Here is a 25,477-nt window from a genome sequence, read left to right on the forward strand (position 1 = left end):
GCAGCCCTGCTCCTCTTCTCGCTGATCTCTTGCCTGGAAGAGAGGGAGTCCTGGCGTTACCGGTGCTCAGGGACTGGGGCAGACTCCTCGGGGGGGGGGGGGGGCACTTCCCACGGCAGAGCCTTCTCCCACAGAGGCTCGGCCCCAGCCCTGAGCACTCCGCTGTGCCCAAGGCGCCTCCCTGGCAGCCGAGGCTTTGGGCACGGACACGCGTGCCGAGTGGGGCTGCCGAGGGGCGTTTTGCTCTCCTTGCTTTCCAAGCAGCTGCCCCAGCCCCGGCATGCTGCCGGCGGGAGCCACGCTCTCCTGGGCCGGAGCACTGCCAGCCCCCCCCGACCCACCGGTACCCCGCTCCGTGTCCACGCCAGACACGCGCTGCACTCACAGGGTGGAGATGCCGGTGCCGAGGTATCTCTGGGGGGACACCTGCGCCGGACTGCTGGAAATGGTCAAGACCAAGCCTGCCAGAGAAACCAGAGAAGCGCCTGAGGACCCTTCCTGGGGCCGCACGCTGGGACGCCTGTCGCAGCCTGCGGGGAGGCGGGCGCTGGTCCCACGCACTCCCTCCCCAGGGCCAGGGCTCTGCCCCGCAGAGAGGACAGCTGGGTGCGCCCTGGGAGCCAAGGGCCCGGCAGGGTCCCCTCGCAGGCGCGGCACTCTTGCATTCCAGGGGACATTTTGTAAGAGTCAGGAATCCCCCGGAGTTCTAGCTAGTCCTCAGAGACACGGTGGCTAGGGGCAGACGGACTTGCCTCCCCCTCGAGAGGTCTGTTATTGACAGAGGGGGTCATCCTGCACAGCCCACCCTGCCACCTAGCCCAAGATACCGTTGGGCTAAATCAAGGCAATGCTGCACCAAACAGGAGATCACAGATTACGTTAACAGCAGAAGGCGGATGTCAACGGAAGCAAATTAAACCTTCGAAAGCCATTTCAACCCCACGAAAGCTCTGTCGACAGTATTCGGTGGTGGCTATTAAACCCTGCTAGTGTGGAGAGGGCGGAACAGCCCACAGGACACGAGAGAGAGAGAGAGAGAGAGAGTAAGACAGGAAAAGAGAAGGGAGTGCCGCAGCACCACCCCGGGCTCCAGCGACACCTCTGCTCCCGCTCCAGCGCCTGCTCCCCTTCTTCCCGGCAGCGAGCGCACGGCGAGACCCGGCGCCCCGCTCCTTAAGCACTGCGGCGCATTTGCAGGCGAGGCGGGGGGGCGGGTCCTTGTGGGCTCGTTTCCGTGCGAGGCGGAGAAAAGGGCGGTGCTCGGGCCCTGGCCCCGCCTCTCGGCCGCGCCGGCCACGCCCCCTCGGGGCCCTCGGTGGCTCGCAAACACCTCGTCGGCGCCTGGAACTCCTGCTCTTCTGCGCAGGCGCCGCTCTGCGGGTGCTCGCGAAGCCCCTTCCTCACATACACTGAGCCGCCCTGCCCGGCCACACGAGCCCGCGCGCGCTCCGACCCGCCCCCCGCGTCCGGCGAGAGCTGCGCGCCTGCTGCCCGCCCCGCCCCGCCCCGCCCCGAGCTCTGCGGCGTTAACGCTTTCGGGCTCCCCCAGGAGGGCGGCGCGAGGCTTTGGCCTCCGGGCTGCCAGCAGCTGGGTGTAGCCCACGGCTGCCCCACGGTCCCGCGAGGCCGCGGAGAGGGTGGCCAGCTGCGTGGCGGTGCCGTAGCCGAGAGGGCCCCGGGCCTTCCTGGGAGCACGGTGACGCTGGCTCCGCAGGGCTGTCGGGCCGGGCCCCGAGCACGGGCTGACAGGCAGCCTCTGCTCCTCACCCCTCGCTGGCTCCTTCCACCCCAGGCCCCCCGCGTAGCCGGGGGAGGATCTCGGGCATCTTTCCTGAGAAAGCTGCCTGCCCTGCGCCCAGGTGCCAATAACGGGCTGGGAGCGCTCGCCCTCCCCTGCTGAGTCAAGCTCCTGCCAAAAACCTCTGGGGCGGAGCCATGCCCGGAGCAGGGCAGCCGGCAGTCCTCTCTCCCCTGCCGCCGTGCCAGCACCATCTCCCCTGGCTGCGGCGCAGAGGAGCTCTGGGGGTGCGTGCCGGAGGACTTTGCGGAGGAGTTTCGAAGCAGTGTTGAGCTTCCTTACTCTCTTTGGCTGGAGAGCTGTCCCTGCAGCTCGCAGGCCCTTGCTGGGCCGCGGCCCGCTCCGCCGGCGAGTGGGTGACCCTGCGGGGGAGGAAAAAGACGGGGCTTTCTTCTTGTGCGCCGTCTCCACGCCGTGAGATCCGAGGCAGGCGGCAGCTGCCGGCGCAGAGGCCCTGGCCAGAAGACAGGTCCCCAGAACCACCGCCGCCCCCGGGGCCGCTCCCCCCAGCAGAGAGCTGGCAAGGAGAGGGCCGAGCTCTCCCCCGGCTCTGCCAGAGGCTGCCCAGAGCCACCCGCACGGTGCCTGCGGCCGGCACCCGGCGCCGGCTTGTGCCGGAGAGCAGCAGGGATATCCCCGGTGCCCGGGCCAGGACCCCGAGGCAGCGCCAGCAGCAGCGCTCCGGGGCTCGGCCCCGGGGGGCCAGAGGGGCTTTCGGCCAGATTTGCCGAGCCCCGCGGCTGCTGCTCTGCTTCTAGCCCTTGCCAGCTTCCCCGCCGCATCCCCACCGGCCCCGCGTTAGGCTCTGCCTGTGTGCTGCCCCGCAGCTGAGGGCCCCAGAAGGAGCAAAGCCCGCGCCTACGTACGCATTCTCCGCCTCGCTGCCAGCTCTCCTCCGTGAACGGGCTCTCGGTGCCCCTTGTGGTTTTGGGGGAGCCTTCCTCTGCCTCATGTTGGGCAGTAAGCAAGCTCCCCTGCAGTATTACAGCCCCTCCTCCTTCAGCCCCAGGAGATTGGGCTGCCCAAGGCACGGCCACTCGGGCAAAAGCTCCACGCGACCCCTGGCAGATGCGCTCCCGCCACGGGCACACAGCCACCAGGACGGAGCGAGCTGCCGCCAGCCGGGCAATCGTGGCCCCGAGTGCCATAGAACTGAGCAAGGCCCTGACATCACAGAGGCCTGGGCCCGCGTGGTGTGAGGTCGTGGCTGGGACCTCACAGACGGGGCCAGCAGCGGGCAGGAGATGGGGAGGGAGGGACGCTGCAGATTTCCTGGCACAGCCCATTTCATTGTTCTCATGTTTGATTTTCATGCTAGAAGGTTTCCTCGTGCCTGGCCGATGGCATTGACTCCCGATATCCTTCCACGAACCTGCACGCGGTAAATGCAGGTGTAGCCTGACTTTCCCCAGTTGCTCCTCAGGAGAAGTCGGATTGACAGAAAGGCGCCGTGAGGCGTATTCTGCGAAGAAAACGCAACGAAAAGAGACGTGTCACTGGTCATGGCTGGGACCTCACAGACGGGGCCAGCAGCGGGCAGGAGATGGGGAGGGAGGGACGCTGCAGATTTCCTGGCACGGCTCCTGTTGCGTGCCTTGCATGATTTTCTCTCTTCCCTTCCCCTGTTAAAGTGTTTCTATCCTCATGCACAAGTTTTCCCCTCTTATCTTCTAGTCATGGGCTCCGAGCAGAGCCCCTGGAGACCCGGATGCTCTGGGAAGTCTAAGGGACATTTCTGGTGGAGCGGTGAGCTGCCAAGAGGGACATTAGTCTGTGCTCAGCACCAACGGGCAGCCCCTTGGGTTCTGAGCTGGACTGGGGGCCCAGGGAGTCGTAAAGGTTCTGTGATCCCGTCTGGTTAAATTAAGGTGAAACGACACCAAAGGATCGGTTCAAATGTTTTACTTGTGGTAGAAACAACGTCGGCTTGGGAAAGGATGGTAAGCAACGTGGCCTCCTCCTGATAAATCCATGAGAAAGAAAAAACGGAAAGAAAAGCAAAGGAGAGAGAGAAAGGGAGTCAGAGTATCTGGATCACCACCCCAGGTTCCAGCATTGTCTCAGGTTCAGTAACCTTGGGGGGTCGGTGCACACCCAGCAAAGTTTTCTGTGTCCTTTTAAGTTCATCGTGTCAGCTGATGAGCAGACGAGACAGAGAGGCAGGTGTTCTGTGAACTCGTTGCCGTGAGAGACCAGGAGAAGGTGGAGCATGGGTTCTGCGTGTGCACTGAGGGGGAATGGGGTGCACCAACCCCCTCGTCCTATGGAGTCAGTGGTCGGGCTCCCCCCTCCCACCTTTACTTCTTCCGCACTTTTTGCTTCTTGGACAGTTACCCAGCCTTTCTCTTAGTGATCTTTTTAGCACTTCTTCAAGGGCACGGTCATAAATTAAAGCGTAGGCATCAACCCGACACCTGGTTCCACTCGGTCTCTGTCTCACCCCTCTGAAGCTGATCGAAGGGATTCGGCAATACACCTCAAGGTAGTGCAGATGCGCACCCTTCGATACGCTCTGCGCTTCCCCGGGCAGTGTTCCTTAGACTACTTACAAGGGCCACAACTTGTCAAAGTTTGTTTGAGGCATCACCTCCTTCGGTACCTTACCCCTTGCTAGAGGTGAGCCGTTGGTAGCGCGGAAGGGGCCCCGCAGAGAGCTGCTGGCGGCGCTGCCCGGAGGGGAGGGAGAAGCCCAAGGAGGCAGCTGGTAGGCACCAGCTATCACTCACCTCCCCAAGAGATCCTGCCAGAGTGCTCACGCCCCCACAGCTACTCCCCCTTCCCCCTCCCTGCCGTGGCGAGCACCAACACCAGGCTCCAGGGCCTGGGGGAAGACCCCTCCACCCGCCCCCCTGCACGGTGCCCCTGAGCAGCCCTGCTTCAGCTGGGCTCTACTTCCCAAGTGATGGGCAGGCCTGGCGCTGGCTGCCCCCCCCACACCCGGGTCCTGGTTTGGGCTGGAAGAGAGTTAATGTTTCTTTTTGGTAACTAGAGCAGTGCTGTGTTTTAGATTCGGCTTCGGTGTGAGAAGAACGCTGGTAGCACACGGCTGTTTCCAGCTGGTACTGAGACTCCAAGGACTCCCCAACTCTCCCTGTTCTGCCCGTGCGCCAGGGCACAGGGAGCAGGGAGGGAGCACGGCCCGAGCACCAGACCCAACTTGGGCAATGCAATATTCCATACCATGGACCGCCACGCTCACTGTAGAGAGGAGGGGTGGTCGGGAAGGGGCTCTCTCTCGCTCGCTCCCGGGATTGCGATTGCGGGATCTTGGTATCTCGGGGTCGCTGGCCGGGAACGGGCTGGGGAGCGGTCAGCGGGTGGTGAGCAATTGCGTTGTGCATTGCCTGTCTATGTATTTCTTTTTTTTTTTTTATTTTTTCCCTACTATCATCCCTCTTCCCGTTTTCTTGCCCTTACTAAACTGATCCTACCTCAGCCTGCAAGTCTCTCTTCACCCCTCCAATTCCCTCCCCCGTCCCCAGGCGGGGAGAGGGAAGGGTGGGTGACCAGCTGCGGTGGTTGGCTGACGACCAGGCTCAAACCACGACAACCTACATACCCGGGTGCACAGGCCACCTGGGGGGGCTGTGCCACCTCTGCCAAGGCACTGCGTCCCTGGGGTGATTCCACCAGCACCGAGCAGCACCCCTCGTGCCTGGCAGGAGGAGACTTTAGTGGGACAACACACGGAGAGAAGAAACGGTAATACCAACACTACTAACAGAAGAACACATAAAGCCAGTGGTGCGCAATGCAATTGCTCACCACCCGGAACCTGACGCTCAGCCCCCTTCCCAGCCGCAATCCCTCCTCCCCCAGTCCCCGGACAGCTCCCCCAGTTACATACTGAGCGGGACGTCCTGTGGTATGGAATATCCCCTTGGCTACTTTGGGGCAGCGACCCTGGCTGTGCCCCCTGCCAGCCTCTTGCCAAAATTAACCCTATCCCAGCCGCACCCGGGACGAGCCTCTCTCTGGGGAAAAGAGCACCAGGGGAGCCTTCGACCAGATACCTCAGGAAACCATTTTTGACTGTTAAATCCTTGCCTGACTTTGGAGCAAGCGGCCTCTAGCTGTAGAAGAAGAGAAGCCGAACGGCGTTTGGAAGAAATCAGTGCAGATTTTATTTGACCGGGCTACGCATTCGTACTGTCGCCAAGGGACTACAAATAGCTCTCACTCTATTTAGGCACAACACAGCTGGAAGCCTGGCGGTCCACCGGGCCCTAACCCCTTCCGCTGTGCTGCCTGGAGTCTTCTGCGTGGTCCCGCAGCTCTTACAAAAGCCCCATTCTGACGTTACCCCAGGCCAGAGATTAGGCTACACAAACTGAGGACGCACACATCCTCCTCCTGGATTTCTGCCAATCCCACGGCTAGTAAACTCCCTCTCTCAGGAACGAGGAAAGCAAGCCCCCAAAACGTTTCTATTCTTCCAAGCGCCCCCGTGGCTCTGGCTGCTCCTCGCGGGAGGGTCCTACGTGGGGCTGCCACACCGGTGGGCACGGACCAGATGCCTGGCGGCCGCCGTCCTGAGCCAGTGTCACAGCCGGATCCAGCCGCCCCGGGACCAGACAACACTGGCCCCCCACGCCAGGCACGGCCAGTCCGAGCAGCTGCTTGTGCCTCTGAACCAAGCAGGGGGATTCCTCCTGGTTGAGCAAGGAATTCCTGGGGGTGATATTGGCCACACACCCCCCTCCCTCCCCAGCCCAGGCCTCCACACGTGTCCCAGGTCCGCCCAGGCTCCCCGCTGTGCCTAGGCCCCATGTGGCCTTGGAGGGGGCCTGTGAACGGACACGGCTCTGCTCCAGACCCGCAGCCGCGTTCCTATGCTCGGGGGGGGGATCTGCTGCCCTTCTTCGGTTTTGATTTTCACTTGAGAAGGTTTCCTCGTGCCTGGCCGACAGGCTTCCGCTCCCGTTATCCTTCCACGAACCTGCACGCGGTAAATGCAGGCGTGGTCCGACTCCCCCCAGTTGCTATTTATGAGAAGTCGGATGAACCGAAAGGCACCGTGAGGCTTGTTCTGCAAAGGAAACGCAGCAAAAAGAGACGTGTCACTGCTGGAGCGCACGGAGCGACAGGAGGCCCCGCGCGTCTTCCTCTGCCAGCGTGGCCCTTGCTCCGGGAGGCACAGCTCCCGCACGGCCGAGGGGACAGCTTCTCTCTCCTTCCCTTCTCCCACCCAGCACCCCCGTGCCTGTGCAGGGAAACACCCGGCCTCAGAGAGCGGGCCGGGCCGCCGGGGAAACGTGAGGCTTGCTGGCTGCGGGAGGAAATGGAGCCTGGGGAGGGTGCTGCTGCTGGCGCAAGGTGCGGGGTGCCCTCCCTGCCACCGCCTGCCCGGCTGGGCTCGGTCCCCGTGCCACCAGCCCTTCCCCTCCCTTCCCTTCCCTTCCCCTCCCTTCCTTCCCTTCGCTGCGGCCCCTGTGCTGGCAGAGTGGCCAGGGAGCGCTCCTGCGCGTGGGCCGTGGCAGCACCCCGCAGCTCCTCCACCTGCCGCCCCAGCAGAGCCCAGGCCCGGGGATGCCAGCCACCCTGCAACGGGCTGCGGGGCATCTCCGTGGGGCTGCCCACAGGTGGGCTGTCGCCACCCGACGCTTGCGCTTCAGGGCAGCGCGCAGCACCCGTGGGGCGGCAGGGCCGTGGCTGGCTCTGCCAGAAGCAGCCGGCGTAGGCGGGGAGCTCTGGGGACCCGCACGCCCGTGGGGCCGACGGAGCTGGGTCTCGCTCGGCTTTGGCCGCCTTTGTTGGGCGCTGCTCGGCCCTCCGAAGCCTGCCGCGTCTCTCTCAGCCAAGGATGGGCCCCCGCCCCAGGAGGGACCGGCCACCCTCCTGCCACTGACTTGCTGGCAAGCCTGCGTTTCTGCCCTGGCCCCTTGCCCACACGCACTTCCCGTACCTGCAGAAGGAACGTCTGGGTCGGCTCTTTCTCCACGTCGTAGGTGAACGACCCGAGCAGAGTTTCTTCTTCGCCTCCCTCGCCCACTCCCTTGGAGACAAAGCACAGGGGAGCAGGTCAGGCTCAAGTCAGCCACGAGAGAGCACGCGTGCCGGATCCGTGCCCGTGAGCTGGCCCCTCTGCCGGGGCTCCAGCGCAGTCTGGCGCGGGATGCGGTGGAGCTGAGCTGCTGGGCCAAAAGGCACGGAGCAACTCTTAAGACGGGATGACGCCACCCTGCGCGTCCCCTGAGGTGTCCCCTCAGGGCACAGCCGTGTTCGGGAGAGACCAGCGCGTGAGTGTCGGCAGCTGCGCAGAGACTGGCGAGTCCCCCTTACAGCTTTTCCCTGGCCCCAGGTCCCCGCCCCGCGTGCCTGGCAGAGACTTACAGAGACGGTGAAATCTCGGGGGGCGCTGCCGATGTCCCCAAGCGCAGAGGACTTCTTTAGGGGGTGCTGCACACTGATGGCGGTTGGTTGGACTTGTGCGGGCAACCTAACGATCGCCCAGCTCCGAGACGCTTGGAAAGGCCAGCAGTACCCCGGGGAAACGTCCGGCTGAAAGCAGAGGGGAGAGGGGACTCGCTGAATTCCCCCGGACGGACAATAGCTGTCCCGAGACAGCTGATCCCCTGCCCCTGAGTCAGGCCTATGCAGAAAGACCTCTCCTTGCCCAGCAGCAATGCATCCTCCCCTACCCGCGCCTCGCCCCATCTACAAAGGGCCCATCGGAGCTGGGGGAGGCAACCGGAGGAGAGGAGAGCCAGCGCGGCTGATTTCTGCTAGCGTACCTGCACAAAAGTATCCAGGGGTTTCAGCCCGCAAAGGAACCAGAACACTCCGCAGAGGCTCGCAGAGCTCCTGGGCAATCTCTGCAGGTCGATGGTGAACCCTGAAGGGAGAAGAGCGCAGCCCACTCTGTCTGAGGCCCCGGGCTCAGAGGGACAAGTGGCCGCAGGGTATTTCTTCGGGCTGCCTGCCAGTCCTGCGCGCAGCCCCGTGCCCGTGGATGCGACGCAGACAAGGAGGGGATCCCCGAGCCCAGTGCCAGCGTCATTTGCAGCTGCACAGAGAGACAGTCTGCGGGCGCGGGGAGCCCGCAAGCCCCCGGGGGAAGGGCAGGGGCCCAAGCCAAGGCCCCGCTGCATGGGGAGCCAAGGACGACCCGACCGACCTGCTTTTCGGCCCCCGGGAAAGCTCAGCGGAGAGGGAGGGCACAGAAACGGTGGCAGGGGCACGCCGGGGCACCTGCGAGGGGCGCGAGGGCAGGACTGGGCTGAGCCCAAGGGACCCGCTCTGCCGCAGGCACGCTGTTTGGCGGCCTGTGGCTTCATCTCCTCTCCCCCTGCCTCGGAGAGCGCAGTGAGCGGTGCGGCCTCCTTTCGGGAGTGCCAAGCCGGAGACCAGCACCACCAGACCTGCCTGCCCGCATCCATACCTGCGCTGCTTTTCACAGCCCAGGCCAACTTCGGGACGTCCTCTTCCAGAGGCATCGCAGACGTTGCCGTTCTCGCGTCCTGAAGTTCCTGGGAAACACAGGAGACGACCACATCAGCAGGCCAGTCCATGGCCACGGCCACGGCGCGGGCGTGGGTCTGGCCCGCGCGGCCTCGGCCACCCCCAACGCTGCCCAGCTGAGCCTGGAGACGGGCTCAGCCCTGCCAGAACCAGATGCTCCTGGGAAGGCACTTGTGTGTCACTGCTCTCCGGGGCCAGCCCGCAACTACCGGGGGCCCCGGTACTCCGGGAGAAGGATTTTGTCAGTCCTTCACAGCCAGCCGTCGCCCAGTTAAACTTGGCCAAAGGGGCTTTGGAGCAGAGCAGCTCAACCCGAAACCCCTGCGGAGGGATGCCTGGGTGGAGCGAGCAGGAAAACCCCACCAGCAGCCGGGGAAAAGCACCCTTGGCAGGCCCTGCTCATCCCAGCCCTCTTTCCCAAAGCGCAGGATCACCTTCTTCATACGGCTCATCTCGGCAGCCAGGCGCGCCACCTCCTCCCTCAGCTCTCGCACCTCCCGGGCCTCTGTCTCCAGCAGAGCGAGGGAGTTCCTGCAGACGCTGGGGAAGCAGCTCTCGTCAGGGAGCAAAAGGCTCAAGCCCCGGCTGCTACGCACGCGAGTGCCAACAGCACAAGGCCGGCTCCCACCACCCCACCAAAGGAGCTGCAGGCCAGGAGAGGGCTCTTACCACACGGACTTCAGCTCACCCACGGGCTGCTCCGGCAGCACCTGAAAGGGAAAGGCTCTCCCTTTGAGTCCCAGAGCTGCAGGGCAGTCCTAGAGGCGGTGGCTCTAGGAAGGCACAGCCGAAGCTGCTGCCGATTTGCTGGCTCTGGAGACGGAGGACTCGGCGATTGACACAACCGCCGCCAGCAGCGCTCCGCTGCAGGACGGTCCTGTCCCACAGCAACAGTCGCGGACAGTCACTGACCTGTGGCACCTCCTTGGCCAGCAGAATCCACACGGGCAGCACGGTTCCGCAGCAGGCACCACCTGTAATTCGCAGCACCCAGAGCCAGTCATTTTACCAGTGTTTCGGAGGAGTCCCGTGGTCACGCTGTCTCCTCCCCCACCAGGGCGGCAAGAGGTTCGCCGAGAGGCTGACGCCCTGCTGCGGTGAGCACCAGCACCGGGCTCCAGGGGCTGCGAGAGAGCCACCTCTCCATCCCTCCCCCTGCACGGCACCGCCAAGGAACTTCACTTCAGCTGGGCTCCGCTTCCCAAGCGACGCCCGGCTCTGGCCCTGGCTGGCAGCGCCTCCGCTTCCTCCAGCACCCCTCCGAGCAGGGGGCTGCAGGAGCAGCCGCAGCACAGCCGCCCAGGAGCTGTGCCTGTCCCCGGCACGCACTTGCAGCCTGGCTCTCGCTGCCATGACGGTGAAAGAAAGACCTTCTCCAACCTCCCCTTCGCCGCTGCGCGGGCTGTTCTCTCCCACTGCCTCTGCCCGTCCGCCTCTCTCACACGCACGCCCCCACCCCACCAGCCGCGTTGGAAGTGCCGACAGCCTCCCCTCGCAGCCTTGCTGGCTACGCCAGGGATTCCCTCGGGCCCGCGCAGGTTCTGCACAGCCTGTCCACAAAGGAAAGCTGCGCGAGAGGAGGGACCTCCATCCCAAAGGGTCCTACGGGCTGCGCTGCCGGAGGCCGCGTGCGTCCGCAGTGGCCCTTGGCCCGGCTGGGATCTGCGTGTAGGGAGCTCCCTGAGCTGCAGCAGCGGGAACGTGGAAGGTCCCCACGGGCGTTCCGACGCCTCTCCCTCACGCTGAAGCCTGCACCCTGCGCCTGTGTGCTACCGTGAGCAGCGGGCAAGTACCCACCGACGGCGGCTATGAAGACGGAGCACAGGATCAGCAGCAGCCCGCTCCTCTTCTCGCTGATCTCTTGCCTGGAAGAGAGGGAGTCCTGGCGTTACCGGTGCTCAGGGACTGGGGCAGACTCCTCGGGGGGGGGGGGGGCACTTCCCACGGCAGAGCCTTCTCCCACAGAGGCTCGGCCCCAGCCCTGAGCACTCCGCTGTGCCCAAGGCGCCTCCCTGGCAGCCGAGGCTTTGGGCACGGACACGCGTGCCGAGTGGGGCTGCCGAGGGGCGTTTTGCTCTCCTTGCTTTCCAAGCAGCTGCCCCAGCCCCGGCATGCTGCCGGCGGGAGCCACGCTCTCCTGGGCCGGAGCACTGCCAGCCCCCCCCGACCCACCGGTACCCCGCTCCGTGTCCACGCCAGACACGCGCTGCACTCACAGGGTGGAGATGCCGGTGCCGAGGTATCTCTGGGGGGACACCTGCGCCGGACTGCTGGAAATGGTCAAGACCAAGCCTGCCAGAGAAACCAGAGAAGCGCCTGAGGACCCTTCCTGGGGCCGCACGCTGGGACGCCTGTCGCAGCCTGCGGGGAGGCGGGCGCTGGTCCCACGCACTCCCTCCCCAGGGCCAGGGCTCTGCCCCGCAGAGAGGACAGCTGGGTGCGCCCTGGGAGCCAAGGGCCCGGCAGGGTCCCCTCGCAGGCGCGGCACTCTTGCATTCCAGGGGACATTTTGTAAGAGTCAGGAATCCCCCGGAGTTCTAGCTAGTCCTCAGAGACACGGTGGCTAGGGGCAGACGGACTTGCCTCCCCCTCGAGAGGTCTGTTATTGACAGAGGGGGTCATCCTGCACAGCCCACCCTGCCACCTAGCCCAAGATACCGTTGGGCTAAATCAAGGCAATGCTGCACCAAACAGGAGATCACAGATTACGTTAACAGCAGAAGGCGGATGTCAACGGAAGCAAATTAAACCTTCGAAAGCCATTTCAACCCCACGAAAGCTCTGTCGACAGTATTCGGTGGTGGCTATTAAACCCTGCTAGTGTGGAGAGGGCGGAACAGCCCACAGGACACGAGAGAGAGAGAGAGAGAGAGAGTAAGACAGGAAAAGAGAAGGGAGTGCCGCAGCACCACCCCGGGCTCCAGCGACACCTCTGCTCCCGCTCCAGCGCCTGCTCCCCTTCTTCCCGGCAGCGAGCGCACGGCGAGACCCGGCGCCCCGCTCCTTAAGCACTGCGGCGCATTTGCAGGCGAGGCGGGGGGGCGGGTCCTTGTGGGCTCGTTTCCGTGCGAGGCGGAGAAAAGGGCGGTGCTCGGGCCCTGGCCCCGCCTCTCGGCCGCGCCGGCCACGCCCCCTCGGGGCCCTCGGTGGCTCGCAAACACCTCGTCGGCGCCTGGAACTCCTGCTCTTCTGCGCAGGCGCCGCTCTGCGGGTGCTCGCGAAGCCCCTTCCTCACATACACTGAGCCGCCCTGCCCGGCCACACGAGCCCGCGCGCGCTCCGACCCGCCCCCCGCGTCCGGCGAGAGCTGCGCGCCTGCTGCCCGCCCCGCCCCGCCCCGCCCCGAGCTCTGCGGCGTTAACGCTTTCGGGCTCCCCCAGGAGGGCGGCGCGAGGCTTTGGCCTCCGGGCTGCCAGCAGCTGGGTGTAGCCCACGGCTGCCCCACGGTCCCGCGAGGCCGCGGAGAGGGTGGCCAGCTGCGTGGCGGTGCCGTAGCCGAGAGGGCCCCGGGCCTTCCTGGGAGCACGGTGACGCTGGCTCCGCAGGGCTGTCGGGCCGGGCCCCGAGCACGGGCTGACAGGCAGCCTCTGCTCCTCACCCCTCGCTGGCTCCTTCCACCCCAGGCCCCCCGCGTAGCCGGGGGAGGATCTCGGGCATCTTTCCTGAGAAAGCTGCCTGCCCTGCGCCCAGGTGCCAATAACGGGCTGGGAGCGCTCGCCCTCCCCTGCTGAGTCAAGCTCCTGCCAAAAACCTCTGGGGCGGAGCCATGCCCGGAGCAGGGCAGCCGGCAGTCCTCTCTCCCCTGCCGCCGTGCCAGCACCATCTCCCCTGGCTGCGGCGCAGAGGAGCTCTGGGGGTGCGTGCCGGAGGACTTTGCGGAGGAGTTTCGAAGCAGTGTTGAGCTTCCTTACTCTCTTTGGCTGGAGAGCTGTCCCTGCAGCTCGCAGGCCCTTGCTGGGCCGCGGCCCGCTCCGCCGGCGAGTGGGTGACCCTGCGGGGGAGGAAAAAGACGGGGCTTTCTTCTTGTGCGCCGTCTCCACGCCGTGAGATCCGAGGCAGGCGGCAGCTGCCGGCGCAGAGGCCCTGGCCAGAAGACAGGTCCCCAGAACCACCGCCGCCCCCGGGGCCGCTCCCCCCAGCAGAGAGCTGGCAAGGAGAGGGCCGAGCTCTCCCCCGGCTCTGCCAGAGGCTGCCCAGAGCCACCCGCACGGTGCCTGCGGCCGGCACCCGGCGCCGGCTTGTGCCGGAGAGCAGCAGGGATATCCCCGGTGCCCGGGCCAGGACCCCGAGGCAGCGCCAGCAGCAGCGCTCCGGGGCTCGGCCCCGGGGGGCCAGAGGGGCTTTCGGCCAGTTTGCCGAGCCCCGCGGCTGCTGCTCTGCTTCTAGCCCTTGCCAGCTTCCCCGCCGCATCCCCACCGGCCCCGCGTTAGGCTCTGCCTGTGTGCTGCCCCGCAGCTGAGGGCCCCAGAAGGAGCAAAGCCCGCGCCTACGTACGCATTCTCCGCCTCGCTGCCAGCTCTCCTCCGTGAACGGGCTCTCGGTGCCCCTTGTGGTTTTGGGGGAGCCTTCCTCTGCCTCATGTTGGGCAGTAAGCAAGCTCCCCTGCAGTATTACAGCCCCTCCTCCTTCAGCCCCAGGAGATTGGGCTGCCCAAGGCACGGCCACTCGGGCAAAAGCTCCACGCGACCCCTGGCAGATGCGCTCCCGCCACGGGCACACAGCCACCAGGACGGAGCGAGCTGCCGCCAGCCGGGCAATCGTGGCCCCGAGTGCCATAGAACTGAGCAAGGCCCTGACATCACAGAGGCCTGGGCCCGCGTGGTGTGAGGTCGTGGCTGGGACCTCACAGACGGGGCCAGCAGCGGGCAGGAGATGGGGAGGGAGGGACGCTGCAGATTTCCTGGCACAGCCCATTTCATTGTTCTCATGTTTGATTTTCATGCTAGAAGGTTTCCTCGTGCCTGGCCGATGGCATTGACTCCCGATATCCTTCCACGAACCTGCACGCGGTAAATGCAGGTGTAGCCTGACTTTCCCCAGTTGCTCCTCAGGAGAAGTCGGATTGACAGAAAGGCGCCGTGAGGCGTATTCTGCGAAGAAAACGCAACGAAAAGAGACGTGTCACTGGTCATGGCTGGGACCTCACAGACGGGGCCAGCAGCGGGCAGGAGATGGGGAGGGAGGGACGCTGCAGATTTCCTGGCACGGCTCCTGTTGCGTGCCTTGCATGATTTTCTCTCTTCCCTTCCCCTGTTAAAGTGTTTCTATCCTCATGCACAAGTTTTCCCCTCTTATCTTCTAGTCATGGGCTCCGAGCAGAGCCCCTGGAGACCCGGATGCTCTGGGAAGTCTAAGGGACATTTCTGGTGGAGCGGTGAGCTGCCAAGAGGGACATTAGTCTGTGCTCAGCACCAACGGGCAGCCCCTTGGGTTCTGAGCTGGACTGGGGGCCCAGGGAGTCGTAAAGGTTCTGTGATCCCGTCTGGTTAAATTAAGGTGAAACGACACCAAAGGATCGGTTCAAATGTTTTACTTGTGGTAGAAACAACGTCGGCTTGGGAAAGGATGGTAAGCAACGTGGCCTCCTCCTGATAAATCCATGAGAAAGAAAAAACGGAAAGAAAAGCAAAGGAGAGAGAGAAAGGGAGTCAGAGTATCTGGATCACCACCCCAGGTTCCAGCATTGTCTCAGGTTCAGTAACCTTGGGGGGTCGGTGCACACCCAGCAAAGTTTTCTGTGTCCTTTTAAGTTCATCGTGTCAGCTGATGAGCAGACGAGACAGAGAGGCAGGTGTTCTGTGAACTCGTTGCCGTGAGAGACCAGGAGAAGGTGGAGCATGGGTTCTGCGTGTGCACTGAGGGGGAATGGGGTGCACCAACCCCCTCGTCCTATGGAGTCAGTGGTCGGGCTCCCCCCTCCCACCTTTACTTCTTCCGCACTTTTTGCTTCTTGGACAGTTACCCAGCCTTTCTCTTAGTGATCTTTTTAGCACTTCTTCAAGGGCACGGTCATAAATTAAAGCGTAGGCATCAACCCGACACCTGGTTCCACTCGGTCTCTGTCTCACCCCTCTGAAGCTGATCGAAGGGATTCGGCAATACACCTCAAGGTAGTGCAGATGCGCACCCTTCGATACGCTCTGCGCTTCCCCGGGCAGTGTTCCTTAGACTACTTACAAGGGCCACAACTTGTCAAAGTTTGTTTGAGGCATCACCTCCTTCGGTACCTTACCCCTTGCTAGAGGTGAGCCGTTGGTAGCGCGGAAGGGGCCCCGCAGAGAGCTGCTGGCGGCGCTGCCCGGAGGGGAGGGAGAAGCCCAAGGAGGCAGCTGGTAGGCACCAGCTATCACTCACCTCCCCAAGAGATCCTGCCAGAGTGCTCACGCCCCCACAGCTACTCCCCCTTCCCCCTCCCTGCCGTGGCGAGCACCAACACCAGGCTCCAGGGCCTGGGGGAAGACCCCTCCACCCGCCCCCCTGCACGGTGCCCCTGAGCAGCCCTGCTTCAGCTGGGCTCTACTTCCCAAGTGATGGGCAGGCCTGGCGCTGGCTGCCCCCCCCACACCCGGGTCCTGGTTTGGGCTGGAAGAGAGTTAATGTTTCTTTTTGGTAACTAGAGCAGTGCTGTGTTTTAGATTCGGCTTCGGTGTGAGAAGAACGCTGGTAGCACACGGCTGTTTCCAGCTGGTACTGAGACTCCAAGGACTCCCCAACTCTCCCTGTTCTGCCCGTGCGCCAGGGCACAGGGAGCAGGGAGGGAGCACGGCCCGAGCACCAGACCCAACTTGGGCAATGCAATATTCCATACCATGGACCGCCACGCTCACTGTAGAGAGGAGGGGTGGTCGGGAAGGGGCTCTCTCTCGCTCGCTCCCGGGATTGCGATTGCGGGATCTTGGTATCTCGGGGTCGCTGGCCGGGAACGGGCTGGGGAGCGGTCAGCGGGTGGTGAGCAATTGCGTTGTGCATTGCCTGTCTATGTATTTCTTTTTTTTTTTTTATTTTTTCCCTACTATCATCCCTCTTCCCGTTTTCTTGCCCTTACTAAACTGATCCTACCTCAGCCTGCAAGTCTCTCTTCACCCCTCCAATTCCCTCCCCCGTCCCCAGGCGGGGAGAGGGAAGGGTGGGTGACCAGCTGCGGTGGTTGGCTGACGACCAGGCTCAAACCACGACAACCTACATACCCGGGTGCACAGGCCACCTGGGGGGGCTGTGCCACCTCTGCCAAGGCACTGCGTCCCTGGGGTGATTCCACCAGCACCGAGCAGCACCCCTCGTGCCTGGCAGGAGGAGACTTTAGTGGGACAACACACGGAGAGAAGAAACGGTAATACCAACACTACTAACAGAAGAACACATAAAGCCAGTGGTGCGCAATGCAATTGCTCACCACCCGGAACCTGACGCTCAGCCCCCTTCCCAGCCGCAATCCCTCCTCCCCCAGTCCCCGGACAGCTCCCCCAGTTACATACTGAGCGGGACGTCCTGTGGTATGGAATATCCCCTTGGCTACTTTGGGGCAGCGACCCTGGCTGTGCCCCCTGCCAGCCTCTTGCCAAAATTAACCCTATCCCAGCCGCACCCGGGACGAGCCTCTCTCTGGGGAAAAGAGCACCAGGGGAGCCTTCGACCAGATACCTCAGGAAACCATTTTTGACTGTTAAATCCTTGCCTGACTTTGGAGCAAGCGGCCTCTAGCTGTAGAAGAAGAGAAGCCGAACGGCATTTGGAAGAAATCAGTGCAGATTTTATTTGACCGGGCTACGCATTCGTACTGTCGCCAAGGGACTACAAATAGCTCTCACTCTATTTAGGCACAACACAGCTGGAAGCCTGGCGGTCCACCGGGCCCTAACCCCTTCCGCTGTGCTGCCTGGAGTCTTCTGCGTGGTCCCGCAGCTCTTACAAAAGCCCCATTCTGACGTTACCCCAGGCCAGAGATTAGGCTACACAAACTGAGGACGCACACATCCTCCTCCTGGATTTCTGCCAATCCCACGGCTAGTAAACTCCCTCTCTCAGGAACGAGGAAAGCAAGCCCCCAAAACGTTTCTATTCTTCCAAGCGCCCCCGTGGCTCTGGCTGCTCCTCGCGGGAGGGTCCTACGTGGGGCTGCCACACCGGTGGGCACGGACCAGATGCCTGGCGGCCGCCGTCCTGAGCCAGTGTCACAGCCGGATCCAGCCGCCCCGGGACCAGACAACACTGGCCCCCCACGCCAGGCACGGCCAGTCCGAGCAGCTGCTTGTGCCTCTGAACCAAGCAGGGGGATTCCTCCTGGTTGAGCAAGGAATTCCTGGGGGTGATATTGGCCACACACCCCCCTCCCTCCCCAGCCCAGGCCTCCACACGTGTCCCAGGTCCGCCCAGGCTCCCCGCTGTGCCTAGGCCCCATGTGGCCTTGGAGGGGGCCTGTGAACGGACACGGCTCTGCTCCAGACCCGCAGCCGCGTTCCTATGCTCGGGGGGGGGATCTGCTGCCCTTCTTCGGTTTTGATTTTCACTTGAGAAGGTTTCCTCGTGCCTGGCCGACGGCTTCCGCTCCCGTTATCCTTCCACGAACCTGCACGCGGTAAATGCAGGCGTGGTCCGACTCCCCCCAGTTGCTATTTATGAGAAGTCGGATGAACCGAAAGGCACCGTGAGGCTTGTTCTGCAAAGGAAACGCAGCAAAAAGAGACGTGTCACTGCTGGAGCGCACGGAGCGACAGGAGGCCCCGCGCGTCTTCCTCTGCCAGCGTGGCCCTTGCTCCGGGAGGCACAGCTCCCGCACGGCCGAGGGGACAGCTTCTCTCTCCTTCCCTTCTCCCACCCAGCACCCCCGTGCCTGTGCAGGGAAACACCCGGCCTCAGAGAGCGGGCCGGGCCGCCGGGGAAACGTGAGGCTTGCTGGCTGCGGGAGGAAATGGAGCCTGGGGAGGGTGCTGCTGCTGGCGCAAGGTGCGGGGTGCCCTCCCTGCCACCGCCTGCCCGGCTGGGCTCGGTCCCCGTGCCACCAGCCCTTCCCCTCCCTTCCCTTCCCTTCCCCTCCCTTCCTTCCCTTCGCTGCGGCCCCTGTGCTGGCAGAGTGGCCAGGGAGCGCTCCTGCGCGTGGGCCGTGGCAGCACCCCGCAGCTCCTCCACCTGCCGCCCCAGCAGAGCCCAGGCCCGGGGATGCCGGCCACCCTGCAACGGGCTGCGGGGCATCTCCGTGGGGCTGCCCACAGGTGGGCTGTCGCCACCCGACGCTTGCGCTTCAGGGCAGCGCGCAGCACCCGTGGGGCCGACGGAGCTGGGTCTCGCTCGGCTTTGGCCGCCTTTGTTGGGCGCTGCTCGGCCCTCCGAAGCCTGCCGCGTCTCTCTCAGCCAAGGATGGGCCCCCGCCCCAGGAGGGACCGGCCACCCTCCTGCCACTGACTTGCTGGCAAGCCTGCGTTTCTGCCCTGGCCCCTTGCCCACACGCACTTCCCGTACCTGCAGAAGGAACGTCTGGGTCGGCTCTTTCTCCACGTCGTAGGTGAACGACCCGAGCAGAGTTTCTTCTTCGCCTCCCTCGCCCACTCCCTTGGAGACAAAGCACAGGGGAGCAGGTCAGGCTCAAGTCAGCCACGAGAGAGCACGCGTGCCGGATCCGTGCCCGTGAGCCGGCCCCTCTGCCGGGGCTCCAGCGCAGTCTGGCGCGGGATGCGGTGGAGCTGAGCTGCTGGGCCAAAAGGCACGGAGCAACTCAAGACGGGATGACGCCACCCTGCGCGTCCCCTGAGGTGTCCCCTCAGGGCACAGCCGTGTTCGGGAGAGACCAGCGCGTGAGTGTCGGCAGCTGCGCAGAGACTGGCGAGTCCCCCTTACAGCTTTTCCCTGGCCCCAGGTCCCCGCCCCGCGTGCCTGGCAGAGACTTACAGAGACGGTGAAATCTCGGGGGGCGCTGCCGATGTCCCCAAGCGCAGAGGACTTCTTTAGGGGGTGCTGCACACTGATGGCGGTTGGTTGGACTTGTGCGGGCAACCTAACGATCGCCCAGCTCCGAGACGCTTGGAAAGGCCAGCAGTACCCCGGGGAAACGTCCGGCTGAAAGCAGAGGGGAGAGGGGACTCGCTGAATTCCCCCGGACAGACAATAGCTGTCCCGAGACAGCTGATCCCCTGCCCCTGAGTCAGGCCTATGCAGAAAGACCTCTCCTTGCCCAGCAGCAATGCATCCTCCCCTACCCCCGCCTCGCCCCATCTACAAAGGGCCCATCGGAGCTGGGGGAGGCAACCGGAGAAGAGGAGAGCCAGCGCGGCTGATTTCTGCTAGCGTACCTGCACAAAAGTATCCAGGGGTTTCAGCCCGCAAAGGAACCAGAACACTCCGCAGAGGCTCGCAGAGCTCCTGGGCAATCTCTGCAGGTCGATGGTGAACCCTGAAGGGAGAAGAGCGCAGCCCACTCTGACTGAGGCCCCGGGCTCAGAGGGACAAGTGGCCGCAGGGTATTTCTTCGGGCTGCCTGCCAGTCCTGCGCACAGCCCCGTGCCCGCGGATGCGACGCAGACAAGGAGGGGATCCCCGAGCCCAGTGCCAGCATCATTTGCAGCTGCACAGAGAGACAGTCTGCGGGCGCGGGGAGCCCGCAAGCCCCCGGGGGAAGGGCAGGGGCCCAAGCCAAGGCCCCGCTGCATGGGGAGCCAAGGACGACCCGACCGACCGCTTTTCGGCCCCCGGGAAAGCTCAGCGGAGAGGGAGGGCACAGAAACGGTGGCAGGGGCACGCCGGGGCGCCTGCGAGGGGCGCGAGGGCAGGACTGGGCTGAGCCCAAGGGACCCGCTCTGCCGCAGGCACGCTGTTTGGCGGCCTGTGGCTTCAACTCCTCTCCCCCTGCCTCGGAGAGCGCAGTGAGCAGTGCGGCCTCCTTTCGGGAGTGCCAAGCCGGAGACCAGCACCACCAGACCTGCCTGCCCGCATCCATACCTGCGCTGCTTTTCACAGCCCAGGCCAACTTCGGGACGTCCTCTTCCAGAAGCATCGCAGACGTTGCCGTTCTCGCGTCCTGAAGTTCCTGGGAAACACAGGAGACGACCACATCAGCAGGCCAGTCCATGGCCACGGCCACGGCGCGGGCGTGGGTCTGGCCCGCGCGGCCTCGGCCACCCCCAACGCTGCCCAGCTGAGCCTGGAGACGGGCTCAGCCCTGCCAGAACCAGATGCTCCTGGGAAGGCACTTGTGTGTCACTGCTCTCCGGGGCCAGCCCGCAACTACCGGGGGCCCCGGTACTCCGGGAGAAGGATTTCGTCAGTCCTTCACAGCCAGCCGTCGCCCAGTTAAACTTGGCCAAAGGGGCTTTGGAGCAGAGCAGCTCAACCCGAAACCCCTGCGGAGGGATGCCTGGGTGGAGCGAGCAGGAAAACCCCACCAGCAGCCGGGGAAAAGCACCCTTGGCAGGCCCTGCTCATCCCAGCCCTCTTTCCCAAAGCGCAGGATCACCTTCTTCATACGGCTCATCTCGGCAGCCAGGCGCGCCACCTCCTCCCTCAGCTCTCGCACCTCCCGGGCCTCTGTCTCCAGCAGAGCGAGGGAGTTCCTGCAGACGCTGGGGAAGCAGCTCTCGTCAGGGAGCAAAAGGCTCAAGCCCCGGCTGCTACGCACGCGAGTGCCAACAGCACAAGGCCGGCTCCCACCACCCCACCAAAGGAGCTGCAGGCCAGGAGAGGGCTCTTACCACACGGACTTCAGCTCACCCACGGGCTGCTCCGGCAGCACCTGAAAGGGAAAGGCTCTCCCTTTGAGTCCCAGAGCTGCAGGGCAGTCCTAGAGGCGGTGGCTCTAGGAAGGCACAGCCGAAGCTGCTGCCGATTTGCTGGCTCTGGAGACGGAGGACTCGGCGATTGACACAACCGCCGCCAGCAGCGCTCCGCTGCAGGACGGTCCTGTCCCACAGCAACAGTCGCGGACAGTCACTGACCTGTGGCACCTCCTTGGCCAGCAGAATCCACACGGGCAGCACGGTTCCGCAGCAGGCACCACCTGTAATTCGCAGCACCCAGAGCCAGTCATTTTACCAGTGTTTCGGAGGAGTCCCGTGGTCACGCTGTCTCCTCCCCCACCAGGGCGGCAAGAGGTTCGCCGAGAGGCTGACGCCCTGCTGCGGTGAGCACCAGCACCGGGCTCCAGGGGCTGCGAGAGAGCCACCTCTCCATCCCTCCCCCTGCACGGCACCGCCAAGGAACTTCACTTCAGCTGGGCTCCGCTTCCCAAGCGACGCCCGGCTCTGGCCCTGGCTGGCAGCGCCTCCGCTTCCTCCAGCACCCCTCCGAGCAGGGGGCTGCAGGAGCAGCCGCAGCACAGCCGCCCAGGAGCTGTGCCTGTCCCCGGCACGCACTTGCAGCCTGGCTCTCGCTGCCGTGACGGTGAAAGAAAGACCTTCTCCAACCTCCCCTTCGCCGCTGCGCGGGCTGTTCTCTCCCACTGCCTCTGCCCGTCCGCCTCTCTCACACGCACGCCCCCACCCCACCAGCCGCGTTGGAAGTGCCGACAGCCTCCCCTCGCAGCCTTGCTGGCTACGCCAGGGATTCCCTCGGGCCCGCGCAGGTTCTGCACAGCCTGTCCACAAAGGAAAGCTGCGCGAGAGGAGGGACCTCCATCCCAAAGGGTCCTACGGGCTGCGCTGCCGGAGGCCGCGTGCGTCCGCAGTGGCCCTTGGCCCGGCTGGGATCTGCGTGTAGGGAGCTCCCTGAGCTGCAGCAGCGGGAACGTGGAAGGTCCCCACGGGCGTTCCGACGCCTCTCCCTCACGCTGAAGCCTGCACCCTGCGCCTGTGTGCTACCGTGAGCAGCGGGCAAGTACCCACCGACGGCGGCTATGAAGACGGAGCACAGGATCAGCAGCAGCCCGCTCCTCTTCTCGCTGATCTCTTGCCTGGAAGAGAGGGAGTCCTGGCGTTACCGGTGCTCAGGGACTGGGGCAGACTCCTCGGGGGGGGGGGGGGGGGCACTTCCCACGGCAGAGCCTTCTCCCACAGAGGCTCGGCCCCAGCCCTGAGCACTCCGCTGTGCCCAAGGCGCCTCCCTGGCAGCCGAGGCTTTGGGCACGGACACGCGTGCCGAGTGGGGCTGCCGAGGGGCATTTTGCTCTCCTTGCTTTCCAAGCAGCTGCCCCAGCCCCGGCATGCTGCCGGCGGGAGCCACGCTCTCCTGGGCCGGAGCACTGCCAGCCCCCCCCGACCCACCGGTACCCCGCTCCGTGTCCACGCCAGACACGCGCTGCACTCACAGGGTGGAGATGCCGGTGCCGAGGTATCTCTGGGGGGACACCTGCGCTGGACTGCTGGAAATGGTCAAGACCAAGCCTGCCAGAGAAACCAGAGAAGCGCCTGAGGACCCTTCCTGGGGCCGCACGCTGGGACGCCTGTCGCAGCCTGCGGGGAGGCGGGCGCTGGTCCCACGCACTCCCTCCCCAGGGCCAGGGCTCTGCCCCGCAGAGAGGACAGCTGGGTGCGCCCTGGGAGCCAAGGGCCCGGCAGGGTCCCCTCGCAGGCGCGGCACTCTTGCATTCCAGGGGACATTTTGTAAGAGTCAGGAATCCCCCGGAGTTCTAGCTAGTCCTCAGAGACACGGTGGCTAGGGGCAGACGGACTTGCCTCCCCCTCGAGAGGTCTGTTATTGACAGAGGGGGTCATCCTGCACAGCCCACCCTGCCACCTAGCCCAAGATACCGTTGGGCTAAATCAAGGCGATGCTGCACCAAACAGGAGATCACAGATTACGTTAACAGCAGAAGGCGGATGTCAACGGAAGCAAATTAAACCGTCGAAAGCCATTTCAACCCCACGAAAGCTCTGTCGACAGTATTCGGTGGTGGCTATTAAACCCTGCTAGTGTGGAGAGGGCGGAACAGCCCACAGGACACGAGAGAGAGAGAGAGAGAGTAAGACAGGAAAAGAGAAGGGAGTGCCGCAGCACCACCCCGGGCTCCAGCGACACCTCTGCTCCCGCTCCAGCGCCTGCTCCCCTTCTTCCCGGCAGCGAGCGCACGGCGAGACCCGGCGCCCCGCTCCTTAAGCACTGCGGCGCATTTGCAGGCGAGGCGGGGGGGCGGGTCCTTGTGGGCTCGTTTCCGTGCGAGGCGGAGAAAAGGGCGGTGCTCGGGCCCTGGCCCCGCCTCTCGGCCGCGCCGGCCACGCCCCCTCGGGGCCCTCGGTGGCTCGCAAACACCTCGTCGGCGCCTGGAACTCCTGCTCTTCTGCGCAGGCGCCGCTCTGCGGGTGCTCGCGAAGCCCCTTCCTCACATACACTGAGCCGCCCTGCCCGGCCACACGAGCCCGCGCGCGCTCCGACCCGCCCCCCGCGTCCGGCGAGAGCTGCGCGCCTGCTGCCCGCCCCGCCCCGCCCCGCCCCGAGCTCTGCGGCGTTAACGCTTTCGGGCTCCCCCAGGAGGGCGGCGCGAGGCTTTGGCCTCCGGGCTGCCAGCAGCTGGGTGTAGCCCACGGCTGCCCCACGGTCCCGCGAGGCCGCGGAGAGGGTGGCCAGCTGCGTGGCGGTGCCGTAGCCGAGAGGGCCCCGGGCCTTCCTGGGAGCACGGTGACGCTGGCTCCGCAGGGCTGTCGGGCCGGGCCCCGAGCACGGGCTGACAGGCAGCCTCTGCTCCTCACCCCTCGCTGGCTCCTTCCACCCCAGGCCCCCCGCGTAGCCGGGGGAGGATCTCGGGCATCTTTCCTGAGAAAGCTGCCTGCCCTGCGCCCAGGTGCCAATAACGGGCTGGGAGCGCTCGCCCTCCCCTGCTGAGTCAAGCTCCTGCCAAAAACCTCTGGGGCGGAGCCATGCCCGGAGCAGGGCAGCCGGCAGTCCTCTCTCCCCTGCCGCCGTGCCAGCACCATCTCCCCTGGCTGCGGCGCAGAGGAGCTCTGGGGGTGCGTGCCGGAGGACTTTGCGGAGGAGTTTCGAAGCAGTGTTGAGCTTCCTTACTCTCTTTGGCTGGAGAGCTGTCCCTGCAGCTCGCAGGCCCTTGCTGGGCCGCGGCCCGCTCCGCCGGCGAGTGGGTGACCCTGCGGGGGAGGAAAAAGACGGGGCTTTCTTCTTGTGCGCCGTCTCCACGCCGTGAGATCCGAGGCAGGCGGCAGCTGCCGGCGCAGAGGCCCTGGCCAGAAGACAGGTCCCCAGAACCACCGCCGCCCCCGGGGCCGCTCCCCCCAGCAGAGAGCCGGCAAGGAGAGGGCCGAGCTCTCCCCCGGCTCTGCCAGAGGCTGCCCAGAGCCACCCGCACGGTGCCTGCGGCCGGCACCCGGCGCCGGCTTGTGCCGGAGAGCAGCAGGGATATCCCCGGTGCCCGGGCCAGGACCCCGAGGCAGCGCCAGCAGCAGCGCTCCGGGGCTCGGCCCCGGGGGGCCAGAGGGGCTTTCGGCCAGAACTGGCCGAGCCCCGCGGCTGCTGCTCTGCTTCTAGCCCTTGCCAGCTTCCCCGCCGCATCCCCACCGGCCCCGCGTTAGGCTCTGCCTGTGTGCTGCCCCGCAGCTGAGGGCCCCAGAAGGAGCAAAGCCCGCGCCTACGTACGCATTCTCCGCCTCGCTGCCAGCTCTCCTCCGTGAACGGGCTCTCGGTGCCCCTTGTGGTTTTGGGGGAGCCTTCCTCTGCCTCATGTTGGGCAGTAAGCAAGCTCCCCTGCAGTATTACAGCCCCTCCTCCTTCAGCCCCAGGAGATTGGGCTGCCCAAGGCACGGCCACTCGGGCAAAAGCTCCACGCGACCCCTGGCAGATGCGCTCCCGCCACGGGCACACAGCCACCAGGACGGAGCGAGCTGCCGCCAGCCGGGCAATCGTGGCCCCGAGTGCCATAGAACTGAGCAAGGCCCTGACATCACAGAGGCCTGGGCCCGCGTGGTGTGAGGTCGTGGCTGGGACCTCACAGACGGGGCCAGCAGCGGGCAGGAGATGGGGAGGGAGGGACGCTGCAGATTTCCTGGCACGGCTCCTGTTGCGTGCCTTGCATGATTTTCTCTCTTCCCTTCCCCTGTTAAAGTGTTTCTATCCTCATGCACAAGTTTTCCCCTCTTATCTTCTAGTCATGGGCTCCGAGCAGAGCCCCTGGAGACCCGGATGCTCTGGGAAGTCTAAGGGACATTTCTGGTGGAGCGGTGAGCTGCCAAGAGGGACATTAGTCTGTGCTCAGCACCAACGGGCAGCCCCTTGGGTTCTGAGCTGGACTGGGGGCCCAGGGAGTCGTAAAGGTTCTGTGATCCCGTCTGGTTAAATTAAGGTGAAACGACA

At 64.9% G+C, this 25,477-nt stretch overlaps 2 protein-coding genes across 3 annotated transcripts; both read right to left on the bottom strand.

Moving 5' to 3' along the window:
• Positions 1-5,898: 5,898 nt before the first annotated feature.
• Positions 5,899-13,913, bottom strand: LOC122152910 (sperm-associated antigen 4 protein-like). 2 transcript variants are annotated; one of them, XM_042788137.1, is made up of 12 exons: positions 13,754-13,913; positions 13,171-13,250; positions 11,476-11,551; positions 11,057-11,124; positions 10,172-10,233; positions 9,929-9,969; positions 9,694-9,799; positions 9,180-9,267; positions 8,533-8,633; positions 8,132-8,299; positions 7,704-7,793; positions 5,899-6,827 (listed from the first exon to the last, which is right to left on the bottom strand). In XM_042788137.1, exons 1-12 carry the CDS (start codon positions 13,837-13,839, stop codon positions 6,558-6,560), a joined length of 1,236 nt encoding a protein of 411 aa, XP_042644071.1. In that variant the 5' UTR covers positions 13,840-13,913; the 3' UTR covers positions 5,899-6,557. The 2 variants fall into 2 exon arrangements, with proteins under 2 accessions (XP_042644071.1, XP_042644072.1); XM_042788138.1 differs by lacking the exons at positions 9,694-9,799; positions 9,929-9,969.
• A 3,074-nt stretch (positions 13,914-16,987) lies between these two features.
• On the bottom strand, positions 16,988-25,065 carry LOC122152888 (sperm-associated antigen 4 protein-like). The gene is made up of 12 exons (XM_042787844.1): positions 24,764-25,065; positions 24,179-24,258; positions 22,488-22,563; positions 22,066-22,133; positions 21,181-21,242; positions 20,938-20,978; positions 20,703-20,808; positions 20,189-20,276; positions 19,543-19,643; positions 19,142-19,309; positions 18,716-18,805; positions 16,988-17,915 (listed from the first exon to the last, which is right to left on the bottom strand). The coding sequence occupies exons 1-12, from the start codon at positions 24,847-24,849 to the stop codon at positions 17,763-17,765; spliced, it is 1,119 nt and encodes a 372-aa protein (XP_042643778.1). The 5' UTR covers positions 24,850-25,065; the 3' UTR covers positions 16,988-17,762.
• Between the last annotated feature and the right edge of the window lie 412 nt (positions 25,066-25,477).

This window comes from Tyto alba, unplaced genomic scaffold, assembly GCF_018691265.1.
Source record: "Tyto alba isolate M040663 unplaced genomic scaffold, T.alba_DEE_v4.0 Super-Scaffold_13, whole genome shotgun sequence".
In the NCBI taxonomy this organism is placed as follows: Eukaryota; Metazoa; Chordata; class Aves; order Strigiformes; family Tytonidae; genus Tyto; species Tyto alba.

Bases quoted from the DNA above. Each gene is read 5' to 3' on its own strand.
- LOC122152910 (XM_042788137.1), bottom strand. From the start codon at position 13,839: ATGAGGCAGAGGAAGGCTCCCCCAAAACCACAAGGGGCACCGAGAGCC. The intron at 11,552-13,170 runs GTAAGGAAGCTC...TTTCTCTGGCAG, and splicing joins CAGCTCTCCAGCCAAAGAGA to GCTTGGTCTTGACCATTTCC. The intron at 11,125-11,475 runs GTGAGTGCAGCG...CCTCTCTTCCAG, and splicing joins GGCACCGGCATCTCCACCCT to GCAAGAGATCAGCGAGAAGA.
- LOC122152888 (XM_042787844.1), bottom strand. From the start codon at position 24,849: ATGAGGCAGAGGAAGGCTCCCCCAAAACCACAAGGGGCACCGAGAGCC. The intron at 24,259-24,763 runs GTACGTAGGCGC...CCTCCCCCGCAG, and splicing joins GGCAGCGAGGCGGAGAATGC to GGTCACCCACTCGCCGGCGG. The intron at 20,979-21,180 runs GTCAGTGACTGT...TTTCCCTTTCAG, and splicing joins TGGCCAAGGAGGTGCCACAG to GTGCTGCCGGAGCAGCCCGT.